Source organism: Nerophis ophidion, linkage group LG07, assembly GCF_033978795.1.
Source record: "Nerophis ophidion isolate RoL-2023_Sa linkage group LG07, RoL_Noph_v1.0, whole genome shotgun sequence".
NCBI lineage: Eukaryota > Metazoa > Chordata > Actinopteri > Syngnathiformes > Syngnathidae > Nerophis > Nerophis ophidion.
Window position 1 is genome coordinate 27,475,922 of NC_084617.1, and position 21,429 is coordinate 27,497,350.

Below are 21,429 nucleotides of genomic sequence, written 5' to 3' on the forward strand. Positions count from 1 at the left end.
TGAACAAGAAAAGACAAGAGTTCAGAGCAGAAGTGATATAATTTTATTTTGAACCAATGCAGCTACACTCGTCCTCGCCGCGCTCCTTTTTCTTTCAGACGCCGTTAAATTCCACGGGGACTTATTTTTTTCTACAAAAACCCATTAGACTGAGAACAAAAAATAAGGTCAACGAAAGAACGTTATGTTACAATAGTACAAATGATAAATTATATTATACAGTTATAATGCCGACAGCTTGTAAGCGATAAAAAGCAGCCTGCTCCCCAGTACTGTGAGAAAGGAATAGAAAGGTGGCTATTATTAACGCCTATAAAGACAGGACAGTCTGTTAGTAAATACGTAACAACGCATCGCTGCCCCTCTGCGCATAAAAAGTGGTCATTTGCAGTGTCTTTTTTTTTTTCATGTTCACTTGAATATCGAAGTCGAGTGAGAAAGTGTCGCTTCTTAGCTAAATGACTAATTAGCCGTACGATAAAGACTATTAGCAAATCACATCAGGCATCTTTCAATGTTTGCATATTATAGTTGTGTTGCAATTCATTCATCCATTCATCAAATCAGCTCTCATTCACTTCACATCCCCTTGAAGCTGCGCCTCCTTTTTGCCTGAGAGAAAATAAAAGGTCTGCAATGAAGAGGAAAGATGACATCAAGAGAGGAAACTTAAGTCTAAAAAAAAAAAAATATTGGCAGTGATGGACAAAGACTTATTTATCTCTTCTGGAGACTCAATCAAACACTTTGACACAAACTTGGAAAAAAAGTAGCGTAGTGATGGGTAAATGACACCTCAGTGAGCGTGTGGCACACTCACTACCTGTATCGAAACTGTGTTGGTGTTTCATAGTGGTCGGCCGCCATCTGCTAATTAAAAAAGTAATCACCTTTTACCTTTACATAAAACCAATAGTTAGCTAATATTTGTATGTTTTTTTAAAAGAGCAAGGGTGGTCAACGAGCCAAAAAGTAGGGCTGCACGAAAGAAAAAAAATCGCAATTCTAATTTATCCAGATTGAAAATCAATTCATAATTGTCAAAAATGTATTTGATTTTTTTTTTTTATAAGCATCAATTGTCAAAAAAACGTTTTTAGACCAGAATTAGCTTTTACATGTTTTGAATTCATTAGAATTACTACACCAAATACATTGCAAGAATCGGTTTGAATCAGGAATCAATTCTGAATCAAACCGTCACCCCAGGAAACGGGTCAAATCGTTAGGTGGCCAACGATTCACACTAATGCCGCCTTAGTGAGCGCATGGCACACTCACTACCTGTGCCAACGATTCACAATCCTAGTAAAAGACGCTTCAGTGAGCGCATGGCACACTCACTACCTGTATCCACAATGCGATGCTGTGTTGGTGTTTATTACTGGTCATTACGTGTGACCTACAAATAAAATTAGCAAAAAATATATTTTTTTAATGAGTAGCTATACAAAAAAGATGAAAATGGGCCAAAAAGTAAACATTTGGTGCACTCAAATCAAAATGTTCCCTTTCCTGCGACGTCTTTGATAACGCGCTAGCTGGCACCTGTGGGCCCAAATAAGTTCCCGTTTGCCGCTTCGCAGTCCAGCGACACAGCAGCTGTATCGGTCACGTGTTAATATACCGATGATCAGTATCCTTTCACCCATCACTAGCTTTCAACTACGTCGGGGGGGAAAAAAAACAGTAAGAACGGGAGTGTGCCTCAAAAAAACAAAAACAATAAACCGCTAGGACTTTGGTAACAGTTGTGCTTCTAAGGGAAGGGCTAGAAGAGGCTGCGGCGTAGAAAACACTCCACTAGGGGGCGGCACCGAGTGAAGAACACTTCATTCATGACAGCATTTTGTTTCTTTGTTCTGCCGCGCTAGTGTGTGTGTGTGTGTGTGTGTGTGTGTGTGTGTACGTGTCCACCAGGTCTGTCACAGCTTGTGACCTACGTCAGAAAATGCTGACATCATCATTGCGGAGCCTAACTCCTCACAAGGCTGATACGGTCTCTTTCTCGTCGCACACACACTTCCCTTTGATCCTAGACACAAAACAAGTCCCACAATGCCTCAGCGTGTGTGTGTGGGCCGATACTACTGTCTTCTCCTGTCTACACACACACACACACACGCGTCACCATGGATGTTTGAGAAGCGTTCAAAGGGAATCCTGTGACGCCCGGGTACCAACGTAGAGAGTTGTGGGAGGGGGGTACTGTCATGGGAGACCCAGTAAGTGTGGACAGGCTAAGTCCACAGTAGGAATTGTTCTAGACCCCATCCCTGAAGCTAAGGAGTAACGGTGAGCCCAACAGTCGCCAAAATAAATTGTATGGAAAAAAACAACAAAATGTGCAAAATCCCTGCTTAGTAACACACACATACACATACATACACGGAGTATAAACACAACAAATGGTCTTTGTCATTCTAACTCCAGTAAGAGAAGCCCACTGGAAGATCCACAGTGTAAAAGCACTAATATGTGCACACACACACACACACACACACACACTTACACACACCAGCTGACAGGGCTTATAAAAGATTAGCTGTGGTGAGGAGTTAAGATCCTGGCGTTAGTACAGTCAGGCTTGCACAGAAGGAAGGAGAGTGTCCCAAAACAACAAGTCTAAGGTCTGATGTGTGATGGAGGACAGAGAGGGAGAGAGAGAGGGTTAAACAGGACCAGACGTCCTAAAGGAGGGGGAAAAGATGGCGGTGGGCCCACCTTCACAAAATAAAGGGGTTGGTGGCTCCAGTGGGCTGCGCGCCGGCCTGAGGCGGCATGCCGATCATGGGTTGGGGCATGGACATGGAGGCGGGGATTCCGGCGCCCGAACTCATGCTGGCCATCGGGTGGTGGCCGGCGGGGGCCATGCCCGCCAGGGGCACCATGGTGACGGGCTGGCTGGACATAGGGTCAGACATGGCTGCGGCGAAACCCGAGGGCATGGGGCTGACGCGCATCTGGTTGAGGGTGGGAGGGGCGGGCTGGCCCACCTGGAAGGGGTTGGCGTGGGCACTGGAGGCCGAGGCGGCACCACCTGCACAGGAACATGAATAATAAATGTTGTATTATTAATAACAGCTTATTTTACAATACTGTACGGAAAAAAATAAGAATACATGTGTTGATTTGAATTAGAGCTGTATATTAGATCTATATGTATATATATATACATATACATATATATATATATATATATATATATATATAAACAAACCCCGTTTTCATATGAGTTGGGACATTGTGTTAGATGTAAATATAAACGGAATACAATGATTTGCAAATCCTTTTCAACCCATATTCAGTTGAATATGCTACAAAAACAACATATTTGAAGTAAAAACTGATAAACTTTTTTTTTGCAAATAATCATTAACTTTAGAATTTGATGCCAGCAATACGTGAAAAAGTGGTTGGGAAAGGTTGCAATAAATACTGATAAAGTTAAGGAATGCTCATCAAACACTTATTTGGAACATCCCACAGGTGTGCATGCTAATTGGGAACAAGTGGATTCCATGATTGGGTATAAAAGCAGCTTCCATGGAATGCTAAGTAATTCACAAACAAGGATGGGGTAGGGTCAACAATTTGTAAGCAAATTGTCTTACAGTTTCAGAACAACATTTCTCAACGAGCTATTGCAAGGAATTTAGGGATTTTACCACATACGGTCCGTAAAATCATAGAAAAGGTTCAGAGAATCTGGAGAAATCACTGCACGTAAGCGATGATATTACGGACCTTTGATCCCTCAGGCGGTACTGCATCAAAAACCAACATCAGTGTGTAAAGGATATCACCACGGGGCTCAGGAACACTTCATAAAACCACTGTCTGTAACTACAGTTGGTCGTTACATTTTTAAGTGCAAGTTAAAACTCTACTATGCAAAGCGAAAGCCATTGATCAACAAAACCCAGGAACGCCGCCAGCTTTGCTGGGCCCGAGCTCATCTAAGATGGACTGATGCAAAGTGGTAAAGTGTTCTGTGGTCTGACGAGTTCCAATTTCAAACTATATTTGGAAACTGTGGAAGTGCTGTCCTCCGGAACAAAGAGGAAAATAACCATCCGGATTGTTATAGGCGCAAAGTTGAAAAGCCAGCATCTGTGATGGTATGGGGGCGTATTAGTGCCCAAGGCATGGGTAACTTACACATCTGTGAAGGCACCATTAATGCTGAAAGGTCCACACAGGTTTTGGAGCAACATATGTTGTCATCCAAGCAACTTTATCATGGATGTCCCTGCTTATTTCAGCAAAACAATGCCAAGCCACGTGTTACAACAGTGTGGCTTCGTAGTAAAAGAGTACGGGTACTTTCCTGGCCCGCCTGCACTCCAGACCTGTCTCCCATCGAAAATGTGTGGCGCATTGTGAAGCGTAAAATACGACAGTGGAGACCCCAGAGTGTTGAACAACTAAAGCTCTACATAAAACAAGAATGGGAAAGAAATCCACTTCCAAAGCTTCAACAATTAGTTTCCTCGGTAACCAAACGTTTATCGAGTGTTGTAAAAAAAAAAAAAAGGTGATGTAACACAGTGGTGAACATGCCCTTTCCCAACTACTTTGGCACGTGTTGCAGCCATGAAATTCTAAGTTGATTATTTGCAAAAAAAACAGCTTATGAGTTTGAACATCAAATATCTTGTCTTTGTAGTGCATTCAATGGAATATGGGTTGAAAAGGATTTGCAAATTATTATATTCCGTTTATATTTACATCTAACACAATTTCCCAACTCATATGGAAACGGGGTTTGTATATATTTATATATACAGTGAAGAAAATAAGTATTTGAACACCCTGCTATTTTTCAAGTTCTTCCACTTAGAAATCATGGAGGGGTCTGAAATATTTACGGAAGGTGCATGTCCACTGTACGAGATAACCTAAAAAAAAAAATCCAGAAATCACAATATATGATTTTTTAACAATTTATTTGTGTGATACAGCTGAAAACAAGTATTTGAACACCAACATTAATATTTGGTAGAGTAGCTTTTGTTTGCAATTACAGAGGTCAAACGTTTCCTGTAGTTCTTTACAAAGTTTGCACAGACTGCAGGAGGGATTTTGGCCCACTCCTCCACACAGATCTTCTCTAGATCAGTCAGGTTTCTGGACTGTCGCTGAGTAACTCAGACTTTCAGCTCCCTCCAAAGATTTTCAATTGGATTTAGGTCTGGAGACTGGCTAGGCCACTCCAGAACCTTGATATGGTTCTTACGAAGACACTTCTTGGTTTTCCTGGCTGTGTGCTTTGGGTAATTGTCATGTTGGAAGATCCAGCCACGACTCATCTTCAATGATCTGACTGGGGGGAAGGAGGTTTTTGGCCACAATTTCACAAGAATTGACTGGAGTCATCCTCTCCTTAATACAGTACAGTCGTCCTGTCCCATGAGCAGAAAAACACCCCCAAAGCATGATGTTACCACCCCCATGCTTCACAGTAGGGATGGTGTTCTTGGGATGGTATGCATCATTCTTCTTCCTCCAAACACACATAGTTCAATTATGACCAAAAAGGTAAATTTCGGTCTCATCTGTCCAGAAAACTTTCTCTCATGACTCCTCTGGATCATCCAAATGGTCATTGGCGAACTTAAGACGGGCCTTAACATGTGCTGGTTTAAGCAGGGGAACCTTCTGTGCCATGCATGATTTCAAACCATGACATCTTAGTGTATTGCCAACAGTGACCATGGAAACAGTGGTCCCAGCTCTTTTCAGGTCATTGACCAAGTCCTGCTGTGTAGTCCTGGGCTGGTTCCTCACTTTTCTTAGCATCATTGAGACCCCACCAGGTGATATCTAGCATGGAGCTCCACTCCCATTGAGATTGGCCGTCATGTTTAGCTATTTCCTTTTTCTAATGATTGCTCCAACAGTGGACCTTTTTTCACCAAGCTGCTTGGCAATTTCTCCGTAGCCCTTTCCATCCTTGTGGAGTTGTACGATTTTGTCTCAGGTGTCTTTGGACAGCTCTTAGCCATGCTGAATGTTTGGATCTTACTGATTGTATGGGGTGGACAGGTGTCTTTATGCAGCTAACGACCTCACACAGGTGCATCTGATTCAGGATAATACAGTGGAGTGGAGGAAGACGTTTAAAGGCGGACTAACAAGTCTTTGAGGGTCAGAATTCTAGCTGATAGACAGGTGTTCAAATACTTATTTTCAGCTGTATCACACGAATAAATTGTTAAAAAATCATAGATGTTTTTTTCTAGATTTTTCTTTTTAGGTTATCTCTCATACAGTGGACATGCACCTACCGTGAAAATTTCAGACCCCTCCCTGATTTCTAAGTGGGAGAATTTGCAAAATAGCAGGGTGTTCAAATACTTATTTTCTTGACTGTGTGTGTGTGTGTGTGTGTGTGTATATATATATATATATATATATATATATATATATATATATATATATACACTGTAGATTAATAGCAACTATTCAAATGATAACCTCATTATACCCTTTTCAGTGTACCAATCCTGTTAGCTGTAACTTCTCACGAGTGTTGCCAACTCTCTGAAAAATATATAGTAATACAACTTAATACAACCGATTCTCTTCACTCTGTTAATAGTATATATTTTTTATACTATTTAGATGCGTGTTTTGGAATTTTTTAATACACGAACAACAATTGTTTTTATATTTATTATTTTTTTGTACAAAGTCAACAATTGTGGGCTAAAAACTACTGCCTAAAATTTTAGGTTTCATGTTGTTTGGTTGGAGGAAAATGTACAATTGTCAACTAATTTGAACTATGGCTGAACTGTATCATGATATAAGTGCTTTATATCGGACAATATAGATAAGTACTTGTTTTATGACATGTAGAAAATAAGGAACAGGAGAAAAATCCACTACATGTAAAAAATGTTATTGTAAATGTTACCTTCTTCTCATTATAATCCCTCAGCTATCAAGGCAGAAAGGAAATGTCAACACAAGCATGGAAAACACTCAATGTCAACAAAGTAGTAAAATCACATTGAATAAGGAATATGTAAGAACGACTTAATAAAGTGTAAGAAAATAGTGCAACGTGTGAAAATGTAAACAGAGAAACCTGAGAAGAACAATTTTCTACAGGTTTAGTGCTAGGAAGGTGCAGCTGTGCTCTAAAGGGTGAGCGCGGCTTGGGTGGTATTAGCGGTCTGGCCTTGCTGCATTCACAGATCATATTGGTCTGATTACAGTCCCTTTTTTTAAAAAAAATCCCAATACCTGTCCTGGTGACTTTTCCTCTTGTATTTACAATTTCCTTTTTTGACATTCTCTTCTCCTGCGTTGCTCGGTTACCAGAGAGCGAGTACCTTTGTTCATGCAACAAACCTTGCTTCCATACATCCTTTCTTCCAACAAAGACGTAACAAATGAAATGTTTTGCACTTTATCATTGATATAGATTACAAGTCTATGGCAATATATATATATATATATATATATATATATATATATATATATATATATACACACGTAAGTTTTGGTTAATATTTGACGGTTGGTGATGTTCATGTCCAGAGTCATTGATATGTTCATATATGTAAACTATGTATATGCAACAAAACTGTAGAATACTAACTTCTGAGGAACACATGATGGAATCACCCTGTAAATGTTAATTTCCAAAGCTAACACATGCATCAGATGAAATGTGTTAATTCATCTGCAGTTAAAAAGAAAGTGTTCACACTTTGGAGGGCTGTTGCAGCAGGTGGATTGACATGAATCATGGCTCTAACACAAGAGGTGTCAATTGAGATAAAAGTTGTTCAAAAAGGTGAAATGTTGCACAAGATGTTGATTGTTCAATCAGCGGTGTGTGAAATGTGGAACAAGTACCATACACACAACATGGGAAGATTGTAAAATACTGGTAGACCAAGGACAACATCATCAGAAAACTTCCAAGCAATATGTATTGAAAAGAGAAAATGCACAAATGAAGAACAAAACTGGAGTCAGCGTCTGTGAGAGAACTGTAAGAAAGCGCTTAAAGGAAACAGGATGTAAACACAGAAAAACTAAAGAACAGCTGTCATGAACATGTAAACATAAAAAACAAGGTTCTGATGGGCTAAAGAACAGAAATGGTGGACTACGGATGACTGGATGAGAGTCATATTCAGTGATGAATGCTGAATCTGCATTGGACAAGGTAATGAAGCTGCAACATTTGTTTTTTTTTGCTTCCAATGAGATTTATGAAGAGGACCGCCTGAAGAAAATGTGCACATTTGCAAACTCATTGATTATTTGTGCTGCATGTCAGCTAATGATTGTCAGTAAATGCACACGTTTACTTTGTGTCTCCGACTCCATCTATGGAAAGGATGCTTGGGAGTGACGACATCATTTTCCTACACAATAATGCATCTTGATAGAGCAAAAAATGTAAGAAGTTTCCTTGAAGAAAGCTACGTGAGGTCAATGATGTCAATCCAATGTAAAATGTGTGGTGGAAATGGCGGATGACAACTCTCCAAGCTGCCATCAGAGAAAGTTGGAGCAAGATTGATGAAGAGTTCTGTTTGTCACTAGTTACCTCAGAGGCTGCAAGCTCCTTTAAAGCCAGAGGTGGTGCAACAAAGTACTGCTGGTGTGTTGGAGTGTTTTTCATAATTCCCTTAGTGCTTCCTCAGAATTGAGTAAATCCATCATTTCACCTTGCTTGATCTAAAAAACAAACTATTTTTTACCACAATTTTAAATTCTAGATTGTTTTGAGTGTTTCTTAAAGCCAATAGTTGTCATTTTAAATAACTCAAGTTTTTTGGGTTTTTTTACATCATGTTTTTTTTTCTACAAAATTAAACTGAATGAACATCTTCCAAATCTGATTCCGTAGTTTTTTCCAGGGCTGGTATAATGTTTTTTTTTTGTCTCAAAGAAGAAAACTCTTGTATGTCCTGAAAGAAACTACTGTATTCTGATGAAGTATCAGTATTAGTAAATGGGTTCATTTTATCCATCCATCCATTTTCTACCGCTTATTCCCTTTCGGGGTTGCGGGGGGCGCTGGCGCCTATCTCAGCTACAATCGGGCGGAAGGCAGGGTACACCCTGGACAAGTCGCCACCTCATCGCAGGGCCAACACAGATAGACAGACAACATTCACACTCACATTCACACACTAGGGCCAATTTAGTGTTGCCAATCAACCTATCCCCAGGTGCATGTCTTTGGAGGTGGGAGGAAGCCGGAGTACCCGGAGGGAACCCACACATTCACGGGGAGAACATGCAAACTCCACACAGAAAGATCCCGAGCTTGGATTTGAACCCAGGACTGCAGGAACTTCGTATTGTGAGGCAGACGCACTAACCCCTCTGTCACCGTGAAGCCCATTTTAGTGTCTGCTAAATATAGTTCCAATTTAATAGCAGGCATGTTTTCTTTTCATCTTCTGCCTACCTGCTGAAGCCAAAAATGGGTTGAACGCTGGCGCAGGTTGAGTTGGTTTGGTCACCAGAGAGTCCAAATTCACCAGGGCAGCATTGGGCCCCAGGAAGGACTCTGGAGTCTTCCTGGTTGAGTTAGTGGTGGAAGAAAAGGAGGTGGGAAGCGGGTCAAAGATGTCCAGGCTGCTGCTGCTGGCAAGGCTGGCTTGGGAGGGAATAGATGACACTATGCCACCGTCACCTAGGAAACACAAGTTTTGGTTATAGCGTGTTGCCTGAGTACTATCGTCTGTCGGCTTGACTTGAGCATCCGTCTGCAGGTCAGTTGCAAATAAAGTCATGTGATTATTCTTGTACGGGAGGGAAGACATCAGAGGTAGACAGCGAGCTAAGTTCTGGAGGTGCATCGAACCCAGCAAGCCTTTTACCAGTAAAACACCTGACCATGTCATCGGGGCAAGTCAGCCTCACATATGGCAGAGACAAAAGGCTAATAGTTGCGCTAACTACCTAGGAATTTGTCAGATTTGAGCCAAAGTCGCTTCAGAAGCTTTAAAGGGTGACTGCACTTTTAAAAAAAATGTTACCTATCGTTCACATCCCGTATATATAAGACATGGATTCATACATTAAGTCTTAAAATAATAATAATGATGCTAATTTGGCGAATAAATCCCTCTCAAAAACATCCTGAAACCCCCACAATACTCTGTTTACCTGCCGTGACCTGAATACTACCCAAGTATTAGCGATATTGTTATTATAGACGCCAACTACGACAAAGTATTTTTAGCAGCGTCGTGATCATGAATAGCCTACGCTGCTACAGTGTTGACATAATAAGCTGCTGCATCGCCTCTGAGTTGGTGAAAGTTAATTCTGGATGATAAACCATGCCTCTCACCTGGATAGTAGAAGGCTTTGGACATAAACCGAGAAGTTGGTCAACTTTGACAGTCAAATAAACCCGGAGATGGCGAGAAAGAAACAAAAAGAAGCTTGTTTGCGTAACTTGCGGGAGGGTTTTGATTAATTCTTAATCGAAACGGGAATATATAAACATCCCAGTGAGAGCAGACATTGTACAGTTTAGTGATTGTTTTATTATGTTGATAGTTTGTATGTCTTGTTTAGCACTTAGCAATACTGCTATGTGATGCTTAGTGTCTCACTAAAGCTGCATCTGTTTATTACTCAGCTTTTAAAACTTGTAGATCATCCTCCTTATATTCAGGATCAAAAATAGAAGATTCTGGATAAAAATTTGTCCCAAAGTAGTCTTTGTTGTGTCTCATCAAGTCTGCCATGGTTAGTAGCGTTGTTGTTGAAATGAAAAGTGAACTTTGTGATGTATCTGTGAAATTAATAAGCCGCCGTATTATCAAAATGAGCAAAATAAGTAAATATTACATGTTATGAGTGTGCCTGTTACTACATTACACCATGTGTATAAAACATTGATGAATTAGTATTTTAGAGCGCATTACAGGCATAATGAAACAGATCCGATTAGCTTCATTTTTAGCTGACTTTTGCCAGCATTTATTTATGACTTAGAAGTCAAAATAAGTATTACATAAAGATTGTGAATGGTAGAAAAAAAATCTAAAAGAAAAGGCATTTCCCCTTTAGCAGACCACACTTCATTTTACACACTGGCTTATCTTTTGAAGAGGATGATGTTCCAAAGTGTATTTTCTGTTCCTTTACTGTATCATATATGAGCATCACATGAACTACAAAGTCAAACCACAACAAGAAACACCAAGATCTGTGCCAAACTGTTTTTGACCCGAACAGCCCTACATCGGGAACATTTGAGTTAGTGGGTCTCTAACAAACAAAAAAGCATGTATTTTTTGATGTTTTGAAAAAAAAAGACTACCAAAAATTTCTGACTATAAGCTGCTACTTTTTTCCTGCCCTTTGAACCCTGCGGCTTATTAAAGAGAGCAGCTAATATATGTATTTTTCTTCGCTGACGGCCATAATGCAAATACAAACCCCATTTCCATATGAGTGGGAAATTGTGTTAAATGTAAATATAAACACAATACAATGATTTGAAAATCATTTACAACCCATATTCAGTTGAATAGGCTACAAAGACAACATATTTTTTGTTCTAACTGATAAACTTTTTTTTTTGCAAATAATCATTAACTTTAGAATTTGATGCCAGCAACAGGTGACAAAGAAGTTGGGAAAGGTGGCAATAAATACTGATAAAGTTGAGGAATGCTCATCAAACACTTATTTGGAACATCCCACAGACGTGCAGGCTAATTGGGAACAGGTGGGTGCCATGATTGGATGTAAAAACAGCTTCCCAAAAAATGCTGTCTTTCACAAGAAAGAATGGGGCGAGGTACACCCCTTTGTCCACAACTGCAGGAGCAAATACTCAAACAGTTTAAGAAAAACGTTTCTCAAAGTGCAATTGCAAGAAATTGAGGGATTTCAACATCTACGGTCCATAATATCATCAAAAAGAGAATCTGGAGAAATAACTCCACATAAGCGGTATGGCCGGAAACCAACATTGAATGACCGTGACCTTCGATCCCTCAGACGGCACTGTATCAAAAACCGACATCAATCTCTAAAGGATATCACCACATGGGCTCAGGAACACTTCAGAAAACCTCTGTCACTAAATACAGTTTGTCGCTCCATCTGTTATTGCAAGTTAAAGCTCTGCTATGCAAAGCGAAAGCCATTCATTAACAACATCCAAAAACGCTGCCGGCTTCTCTGGGCCCGAGATCATCTAAGATGGACTAATGCAAAGTGGAAAAGTGTTCTGTGGTCTGACGAGTCCACATTTCAAATTGTTTTTGGAAATAGTCGACATCGTGTCATCCGGACCAAAGAGGAAGCGAACCATCCAGACTGTTATGGACGCAAAGTTCAAAAGCCAGCATCTGTGATGGTATGGGGGTGCATTAGTGTCCAAGGCATGGGTAACTTACACATCTGTGAAGGCACCATTAATGCTGAAAGGTACATACAAGTTTTGGAACAATATATGCTGCCATCTAAGCGCCGTCTTTTTCATGGACGCCCCTGCTTATTTCAGCAAGACAATGCCAAGCCAAATTCATCACGTGTTACAACAGCGTGGCTTCGTAAAAAAAGAGTGTGGGTACTTTCCTGGCCCACATGCAGTCATGACCTGTTTCCAATCGAAAATGTGTGGCGCATTATGAAGCGTAAAATATGATAGCGGAGACCCCAGACTGTTGAACGACTGAAGCTCTACATAAAACAAGAATGGGAAAGAATTCTACTTTCAAAGCTTCAACAATTAGTTTCTTCAGTTCACAAACGTTTTATGAGTGTTGTTAAAAGAAAAGATGATGTAACACAGTGGTGAACATGCCCTTACCCAACTACTTTGGCACGTGTTGCAGCCATGAAATTCTAAGTTATTTATTATTTGCAAAAAGAATAATAAAGTTTACGACTGTGATTATCAAATATCTTGTCTTTGTATTGCTGCCATCTTTTTGACGAGTTCTTTCACTGCAGGTGCTGCAATGCTGCAGTTAGCCCTTCTGTTTAGGCTGATCCTTTAACTGCAAGTAGAAGTGCCGTTCCATCTTCTAATTATTCATAGTGTTTCTACTCGTATGGATTCTTCATTCATCACTCCAAGCAACGTTTGTAAGTTTTACAATACAACTAAAATATTTTTTATTTACTAAACCGTCCAATGTGCGATGAATGTAGGAGTGGTTTCATGCTTATTTGTACATGTTATCGCAATGTAATGAAGCTAGTGTTGCTAGCATTAGCTAATGGGCTAACACATTTACAAATGTTTTCGTTAGTATTGTTAACTTACAACAGCATTTTTTGTGTATCGTTTTAGTTTCGTAAATCACAAAAGCGTCACCATGGACTTAGAGTCTGTGTAGCTGATTGGAGAGCATGTCAATGACTTCTGTTTTGTTTGATCAGCCGTTTTACTGCTGTGTTACAGACACAGTTTGGTAACAACTAAGGTATGTTAATAATCATATACAAAATATTTACTTCACAACTCATATATATGCGGTTTATAGTTCGGTGCAGCTAATGTATGGAAAAAAAATGTTCTTCTAAAATGTTGTGTGTGCGGCTTATATACCGGTGCACTCTATAGTCCTGAAAATGCGTCAGATTCACACCCGAGTGATACCCGACCAGAGTAATCAGAAGATGTTATTTTTGTCATGGGTGAACAACAACTTGCTGCCATCCCATTACTCCAGTCCGGTGAAAAATACAAACAAAGACGAGACATGTGTCTGTGCCCTCCAGAAATTGTACCCATCTGAGGACACAGAGGAAAAACAACAGACTCCGTGTCAATAGAGAGACGAGGACAGGGTGAGTACCAGCAGGGACAGAGGAGGAGGAGCGCAGGCTGTCAAACTCTGAGAAGTCCTCTTTGGACGTACCATTGGATTCAGTGAACACGTCAAAGCTACCTACAGGAGGACAACATACACATATAAAGCAAACACCCATGGATGGAAACCGACAAAACCAATATGGATATCCTTGGAGACGAAATGAGACATGCATGCAAGGAGGTGAGTACATTTCCATGGGGATTACCTGTGTTGGAAACCTTGGGGCGAGTAGCGGCTGATCCCCAGGGATCAGACGCAGGGGTGGAATTGGAAGCCCAGGGATCACTGCTTTTCATGGGTGGCACAGAGGTAGGAGCCCCCCATGGGTCAGCTGCCATTTTAGGAGTGGAACCTTGGGAGAAAGAAGGGCTTAAGTAGGGCTGGGTGACAAAACGATAGTATATATTGCAAAAGATACATAATCGATATATCAATAAAGAATGTGTTTGATAAAACATTCCATAATTGTATTTTTCTTCTTTGTAGGAAAACCAACGTGGTCTGTAAATGATGCAAGGCGCTCGTCCCCACCAAGACCATTTGAACCCTTTAATAATCATTATCATGCAAAATGGTCGTCGATCTTTCAGTGTGCCCTCGTACCCAGAATCTTGTATTAAATCTGAAATCACAAAGTCTCCATGAAACAAGATCTGGAGTAACTAAATAATTGTTTTACTACCGTTATTATTAAAGGGTTCAATGTGATTTTAGAAATGTGTTTATTCATGTGTTTGTTTTCCATGCTTATATTGGCATTTCCTTTTCTTTCTGCCTCAATATCTGAGAGGATTATAATCAGAGGAAGGTTACACATTTAATATGTTCTCTCCAGCTTCTTATTTTAGATAGGTCATAAAAAATATCAATATATAACGATATTGACCGATATACAACATTCATGTCGTGATACAGTTTTCAGCCATATTGCCCAGCCCTTGGCTTAAAGGGGAAACTGCATTTTTTGGGGAATTTTGCCTATCATTCACAATCCTTATGAGAGACGCTTTGAACCCTGCAGCGTATAAAACTGAGTGGCTAATGACAGTCATTATACAAATAGCTTTGAAAAAAAAAAGCTAACACACTGAAATGGGGTGTTATTGTTTGTGCTATGGCGCCATCTTTTTTTTTTGACAAGTTTGCTCACTGCAGGTGCAGCATTACTCTTCTGTTTCGACTGTGCACTTCAATCAGAAGTTGAAGTCCTATTAGGTATTCTTACAGTCTATGGCGTTTCTACTCGTCTAGATTTATCATTCATTCCTCCAAGCAATGTTTGAAAGTTTTACAATCCAACTAAAACAATTCATGTTTACTAAACTCTCTCATGTGTTATGTCTGTAGGAGTGTTTCATTTGTACGTGCTATCGTAGTGTAATGACGCTAGCGTCGTCAGCATTAGCTAATATGTTAACACGTGTTAGTATTCAGAACTTACAATGGCATTCGTTTTGTATTGTTTCCCTTTCACTAATTGCTCAGTAAATTTACCTAAATGTCCCCGTGGAGTTTGTTTAGCTGATTGGAGAGCTAGCTTCCGCAGCTAGTGGGTCCCTGACGATGACTTCTGTTTTGTTTGACCAGCCATTTTACTGCCGTGTTACAGACACCGTTGGGAAACAATAAAAGTAAACATAAACATTTAAAAAACCTTTTTAAAAATAACTCATTTCACAACGTATTTATATAAGGCTTATAGTTTGGTTCGGCTAATATGAATAGTAATATATATATATATATATATATATATATATATATATATATATACACACACACACACACACACACACACACACATATATACGCAGGCGCGCACGCACACACACACACATTTATATAAAAATATATATAATATATTTAAATACATTTAAAAATATATATATATGTATGTATGTATGTATATATATATATATATATATATATATTTTAGATAAAAAACTTATTTTTTTCTTCGGCTTAAAGTCAGAAAAATACAGTACTTTTTTTATTTTTTATGCATTATAACTTTTAAATAAATGTTAGCAAAAGTGGAGCTAATGGGAGTCGCTCTATTTCGCCTATAAAACCCTCTAAAAAAAACTCCAGTGTTTATGTACACACTATAAAGATACAGTATATGTCATGTAGTAAAAAGCACATTCATAATAACATGTAATATGTACGTATTTATTTCCCAGATGCATCCCAATGTTCACTATTGACTTCAACAACTACTAATCATGGCAGACTTCAGGTTGAGAAAAACAAAGAATACTTTGGGACAAATGATGATCCAGAAATGTTTATTTTTGAGCCTGAATATGGGGAGGATCTACAAGTTTTAAAAGCTGTGTACTAAACAGATGCAGCTTTAGTGAAACACTAAGCATCTAGTAGCAGTATTGCTGAGGGCTAAACAAGACATACGAACTATCAACATAAAACAATCATGTTCTAAATCATGTTCTAAACTATATATATGAAAAAACAATCACTTATGGTACAATGTCTGTTCTCACTGGAATGTTGACTGCTGGGATGTTAATATCTTCCCGTTTTGATAAATTAATCATAATCCTCACTCAGGGTTAAAAAAAAGTTGACCAACTTCTCGCTTTATGTCCACAACCTTCTACTAACCAGGTGAAAGGCATGATTTATCATCCAGAATTAACTTTCACCAACTCAAGGAGGCGAGGCAGCGGCTCAATATGTCAATATAACAGCATCAACAAGTTTGCTCTCTTTGATCATGGTTCGGCTAAAAATAGCTTGTCCATAATAACAATATCGCTAAATCTTGATTAACATCCAAGTCACGAGGGGTAACTTTTTTTTGGGATGTTTTTAGACGACTTTATGGGTGGAACATGAACTCCCACTAGCTCAGTGCTTCTCATTTATTTTCTGTCACACCCTACACGCCCCAGGAAGAAGAAAATATTTACGAAAATATAACAATGCGTGTTCTTGTCTTACATATGGATTGTGAAGGATAGAGCAAAACTAAAGTGCAGTTCCCCTTGAGGCAAAGTAGAGAATTGTTTTTTAACCTTTTTTGAGCCAAGGCACAGTTTTTTCATTGAAAAAACGCGGAGGCACACCAACAGCAGAAAAAATTAAACTAAGTAGCCGACATTAACAATAAAAAGTTGTTCTTGGAAGTGTTGGATGTGATTCAAACCATAACCAAGCATGCATCACTATAGCTCTTGTCTCAAAGTCACTGTCACGACCAGTCACATCACGCTGTGACTTATTTTGAGTTTTTGGTGTTTGTTTTTGCAATCAAGACTATTTAAATGGTCGCTATCCTTTGCGGAGACATTGTTGATTGTCATATGATATTCGGATGTACTTTGTGAACGCTGTCTGCTCCTCACGCTGTAAGTCTTTGCTGTCGTATGGCATTCTGTTTTTGTTTACTTTGCAAACAGTTCAGTTTTAGTTTCATTTTGCATAGCCTTCCCTAAACTTCAATGCCTTTTTTAGCGGCACCCGCCTTTTGTTTATTTTTGGTTTTAGCATTAGATACCTGTTTACCTGCATACTGTCGTCTGCATATTGTGATCACGACAAACCGTGTCCCCGACATCTACAAAGCAATTAGCTATGTGCTGCTACCTACTGATATGGAAGAGTATAACACGGTTACTCTGCCCAGCTCTAGACAGCACCGACACTCAACAACGGCACATTTCCAGATTATTTTTACTAGTTTGCAAAAATATTTTTAACCCAAATAGGTGAAATTACATATTCTCCCATGGCACACCAGACTGTATCTCACAGCACACTAGTTTGCGGTGACACAGTCGTTAAAAAACACTAGAGTATATCAGACAGATTGTGTCAAAAATTACTCAACTATCAAACTTTATGTCATCACCTTACAGCTCGCCGACAGACAGGAAGTTGGGGCACACCTCAAGCAACAAGCGTTTTGTCCCATTACAGACTCAACTCTCATGTTTACATAGCAGAAGGGATTTGCACAGTAAGTGGAGCACAACAAACTAAAAATCAGCCTCCATTGCATTTCTACTGATGTTAACGGATTGATTAGGGTTGCACAGAGGTCTTGGTCAAATGTGTTCTGTGTAGAGCAATTCACATTGTGAATGTTTTTACAGTCTCAGAAATAGGTGTCCCTGAAGGAGGTGGGACAGGGGGGAATTTGAGCAGTAGAAAAGTTTCCCCTGTGTTCTGTGATGAATGTCACTGGGCCTGCAGAGCTGCATTCCTACTTGACAAAGAATTGTAGTTCTCAAGCAGAGGTGCACTCTCACACGTTTTTATGTCAGAACAGCATTCTGAGTGTCCTGTGATGATTTTTTGGAGGGATATCAGGTCCCAAAATGGGAAAATCTAGTCATGTGCACAAGCAAAACCTTTACTTTTGGACAGCAATGATGTCGCCGCCACGTCACATGACCAGAATAACAAGAGAAACCCCCTATGCATTGACGGAGGACTACAATGGTGGACGACAGAGCTGTCGGGTACAATTACACACGTCTGATGCTTTTGCAACCACCAACGTGTAAAATCTAGAAAGTTTGCCATCACCTTCTTCTTGTGTTTGTGTGATGTGAAGCTGTTCGTCTTTCTTTGCCTAGTTTTGGTGTGTCCGGTGGCTGTCTGCTCAAAGCGCCAAATGTAGGTGTGGCATATTTCAAAGACTTTGTAACGTTAGTAGGAAAATTGACCAATAATATTTGAAGTATTAAATAATTTTCAGTCAATTATCCTCTGTCTGGACTTTAATGTGCAGTGTTTCGACACAACAACCCATGAGTGGATATCACATTAAAGGGCTCATTTTTTTTTTTTAATCTACGTTTAACACACTTCCTTGTGGTCTACAGAAAATGTGATGGCGGTTCTTTGTTCAAACCTTTGCTTCAATTTTGCTTTTGCTTCAGGACCCTTTCAGACAGTCTCTTGAAAACAAGCTATTTTGGGGTGTGGGATGCCTTTAAATGCAAATTAACCCTTTCACGCTTCAGGTCCACACGCTGATTGAAACCATCCGCCGTTTCAAAGGGAATTTCAACAAGAAACTTCAGAACTGAGATTTAAAATAAAACCACTCATGAGGTTTGTTTGATTTCTCTTCCAACATCTTTCAGGACAAGTTTAATTATTTCATCTGTACTAGTGTTGGAACAATACCAATATGTTTGTATAACTGCTAAAATTATTTCAGTACTTTTCAGTACTGTTCCAAACAAAGGGGACCACAAAAAATGTGCATTATTGGCTTTATTTTAACAAAAACGCTTAAGGTACATTAAACATATGTTTATTATTGCAGTTAAGGCCTTAAATAAAATAGTGAACATACTAGACAACTTGTATTTTAGTAGTAAGTAAACAAACAAAGGCTCCTAATTAGTCTACTGATGTAAACAGTAAAATATTGTACCATTTATCATTCTATTATTTTGTCAATATTATTAAGGATAAGTGGTAGACAATTAATTATTTACTTGTTCATTTACTGTTAATATCTGCTTATTTCCTGTTTTAACATGTTCTTTCTACACTTATGTTAGAATGTAATAATCAATTATTCTTCTGCTGTTTGATACTTTACATTAGTTTTGGATGATAACACAAATTTGGGTATCAGTCCGATACCAAGTAGTTACAGGATCATACATTGGTCATTCAAAGTCCTCATGTGTCCAGGGACATATTTCCTGACTTTATAAACAATGTATGTTTAAAAAAAACAAAAGAAGATGTTGAGATGCCAAAAAATATTGACATGATCATAATAGTATCGACTAGATACGTGTCTATACTAGATATCATTACAGTGGATGTCAGGCGTAGATCCACCAATTGGGTTTGTTTACATTTTGATGCCAGTGAGCTACGGTGTGTAGTGAAGCATGTTTAGCTATTCCTTGTCCTGCAGTGATAATGATACTCGTAAGAAACTTTCTTTATTTGTCGCCATGGAGACCAGGATTAGTGATTTAGAAGTCGCTAAAACACTGCCGACGGCAGGTGGACATTAGCCGCTAGCTAGCTAGCCAGCTAGCCATGTCTTACAGCACCTCTTCCTGAGGGCGTTTCAGTGTTATAACTTCTCCTTTATCGTTAGTCTTTTAGCCAAAATGCGTCCGTCTTCGTTTTTCTGTCTACAGACTGTCTGCTTGTAAGTACTATGTGATTGTGTGCCGCTGAACATGCTCGTCTGCTCGTAAACCAGCAGTTACACAATGTGACTTCGACGCGGGCGCGTGGTGCAAGTACGTTACAGAGACGGTATCATACAGAAAACAATTCATTTGTACCGCGGTACTATACTAATACCGGTATACCGTACAACCCTAATCTGTACATTGATTCTATTTTTATCTTTTATTTTTTATCTGTATATTGTTAAGTGTCTTTGGGTTTTTTGAAAGGTGCTTTATAAATTAAATGTAATATACTAATCATGACGCTATAAGTATACAGGCTAGGTGTCATTATGATGTCTGGCCAATCTTTGAATTGACATGTTGATCCCTGTATTATTTAAAGCATTTTTATTTCTGTGTTAAACAAGCAGCTACAATGCTACATCGCTAACTCGGGCTGGCCGATAAAAGGGTATCAATATGTATCGCTCTTTGGTAACCGAGAAACTCAGGAAGTGATCACTGATCAGTGGGTGGAACACACTACTAGCCAATCAGCTAACAGTATCAACTATAGACTTTGATTGTCTGGTGGTTGATTCTTTGCATGGAGTGAAAGGGAAAGTACAAATGAAGACATTGCAATTGTGTCACTTTTTGGGATTTTTCCAATGGAACCTTGGTCAGACCAATGTGGTCTGTAAATGATGCAAGGCACTCGTCCCTACCAAAACCGCTAACATCACACTACCTTAGCAATGCTTACCCTTTAGAGCACAGCTGTAACTTCTTGGCACTTAACCTGCAGAATCCTTCTCCGGTTTCTCTGTTAACATTTTCACACTTTGCACTATTTTCTTACGCTTTATTAAGCATTTCTTACATATTCTTTATTTTTGCACATTTCATTTTAAGACCTTATTATTAAGTGTTTGATGTGATTTTAAAACTTTGTTTGTATTGTTTGAGTGTTTTCCATGCTTGTGTTTACATTTCCTTTCCTTTGTGCCTTGATAGTTGTGGGGATTAAATTTAGAGGAAGTTACATTAGAAATACACATTTTTACATTTATCATATTTTTTCCCTAGTCCATATTATTGATAAGAAATATCAATAATTATTAATATCAACCGATTAAAAAAAACACTCATATTGTCATACAGTTTTCAGACCTATCGTTAACGTATCATTACAAATAAAATCAGTCTGCTGTTTTTAGTCGTACCGTTTCTTTGTAACCATGTACTAGAATTTGATTAGGATTACGATTCAGGGGCTACTTTTGGATTACGAATCAAATATTTATGCATCTTTCATTATGATATTGCACAGTATGTTAGTAAATTGTGCAATGTCAATACATCGTATAGTTGTATGTATTGTAGAGGTCCATCCATCCATCCATTTTTAACGCTTATTCCCTTTGGGGTCGCGGGGGCGCTGGCGCCTATTTCAGCTACAATCGGGCGGAAGGCGG

The 21,429-nt window shown here is 39.1% G+C and overlaps 1 protein-coding gene across 5 annotated transcripts in view; it reads right to left on the minus strand.

Annotated features, from left to right (window-relative positions):
• Positions 1-20: 20 nt before the first annotated feature.
• Positions 21-21,429, minus strand: part of epn2 (epsin 2) — a 69,130-nt gene continuing 47,721 nt past the window's right edge. For 3 of the 5 annotated variants that reach the window (XM_061905839.1, XM_061905840.1, XM_061905841.1), the window contains exons 7-10: positions 14,038-14,184; positions 13,815-13,907; positions 9,446-9,673; positions 21-3,040 (exon numbers count right to left, since the gene is read on the minus strand). In XM_061905839.1, coding sequence (XP_061761823.1) covers positions 2,727-3,040; positions 9,446-9,673; positions 13,815-13,907; positions 14,038-14,184 — 782 coding nt within the window. In that variant the 3' untranslated portion in view covers positions 21-2,726. The remainder of the gene's footprint in view (positions 3,041-9,445; positions 9,674-13,814; positions 13,908-14,037; positions 14,185-21,429) is intronic. The other 2 variants (XM_061905842.1, XM_061905843.1) reach the window with 2 other exon arrangements.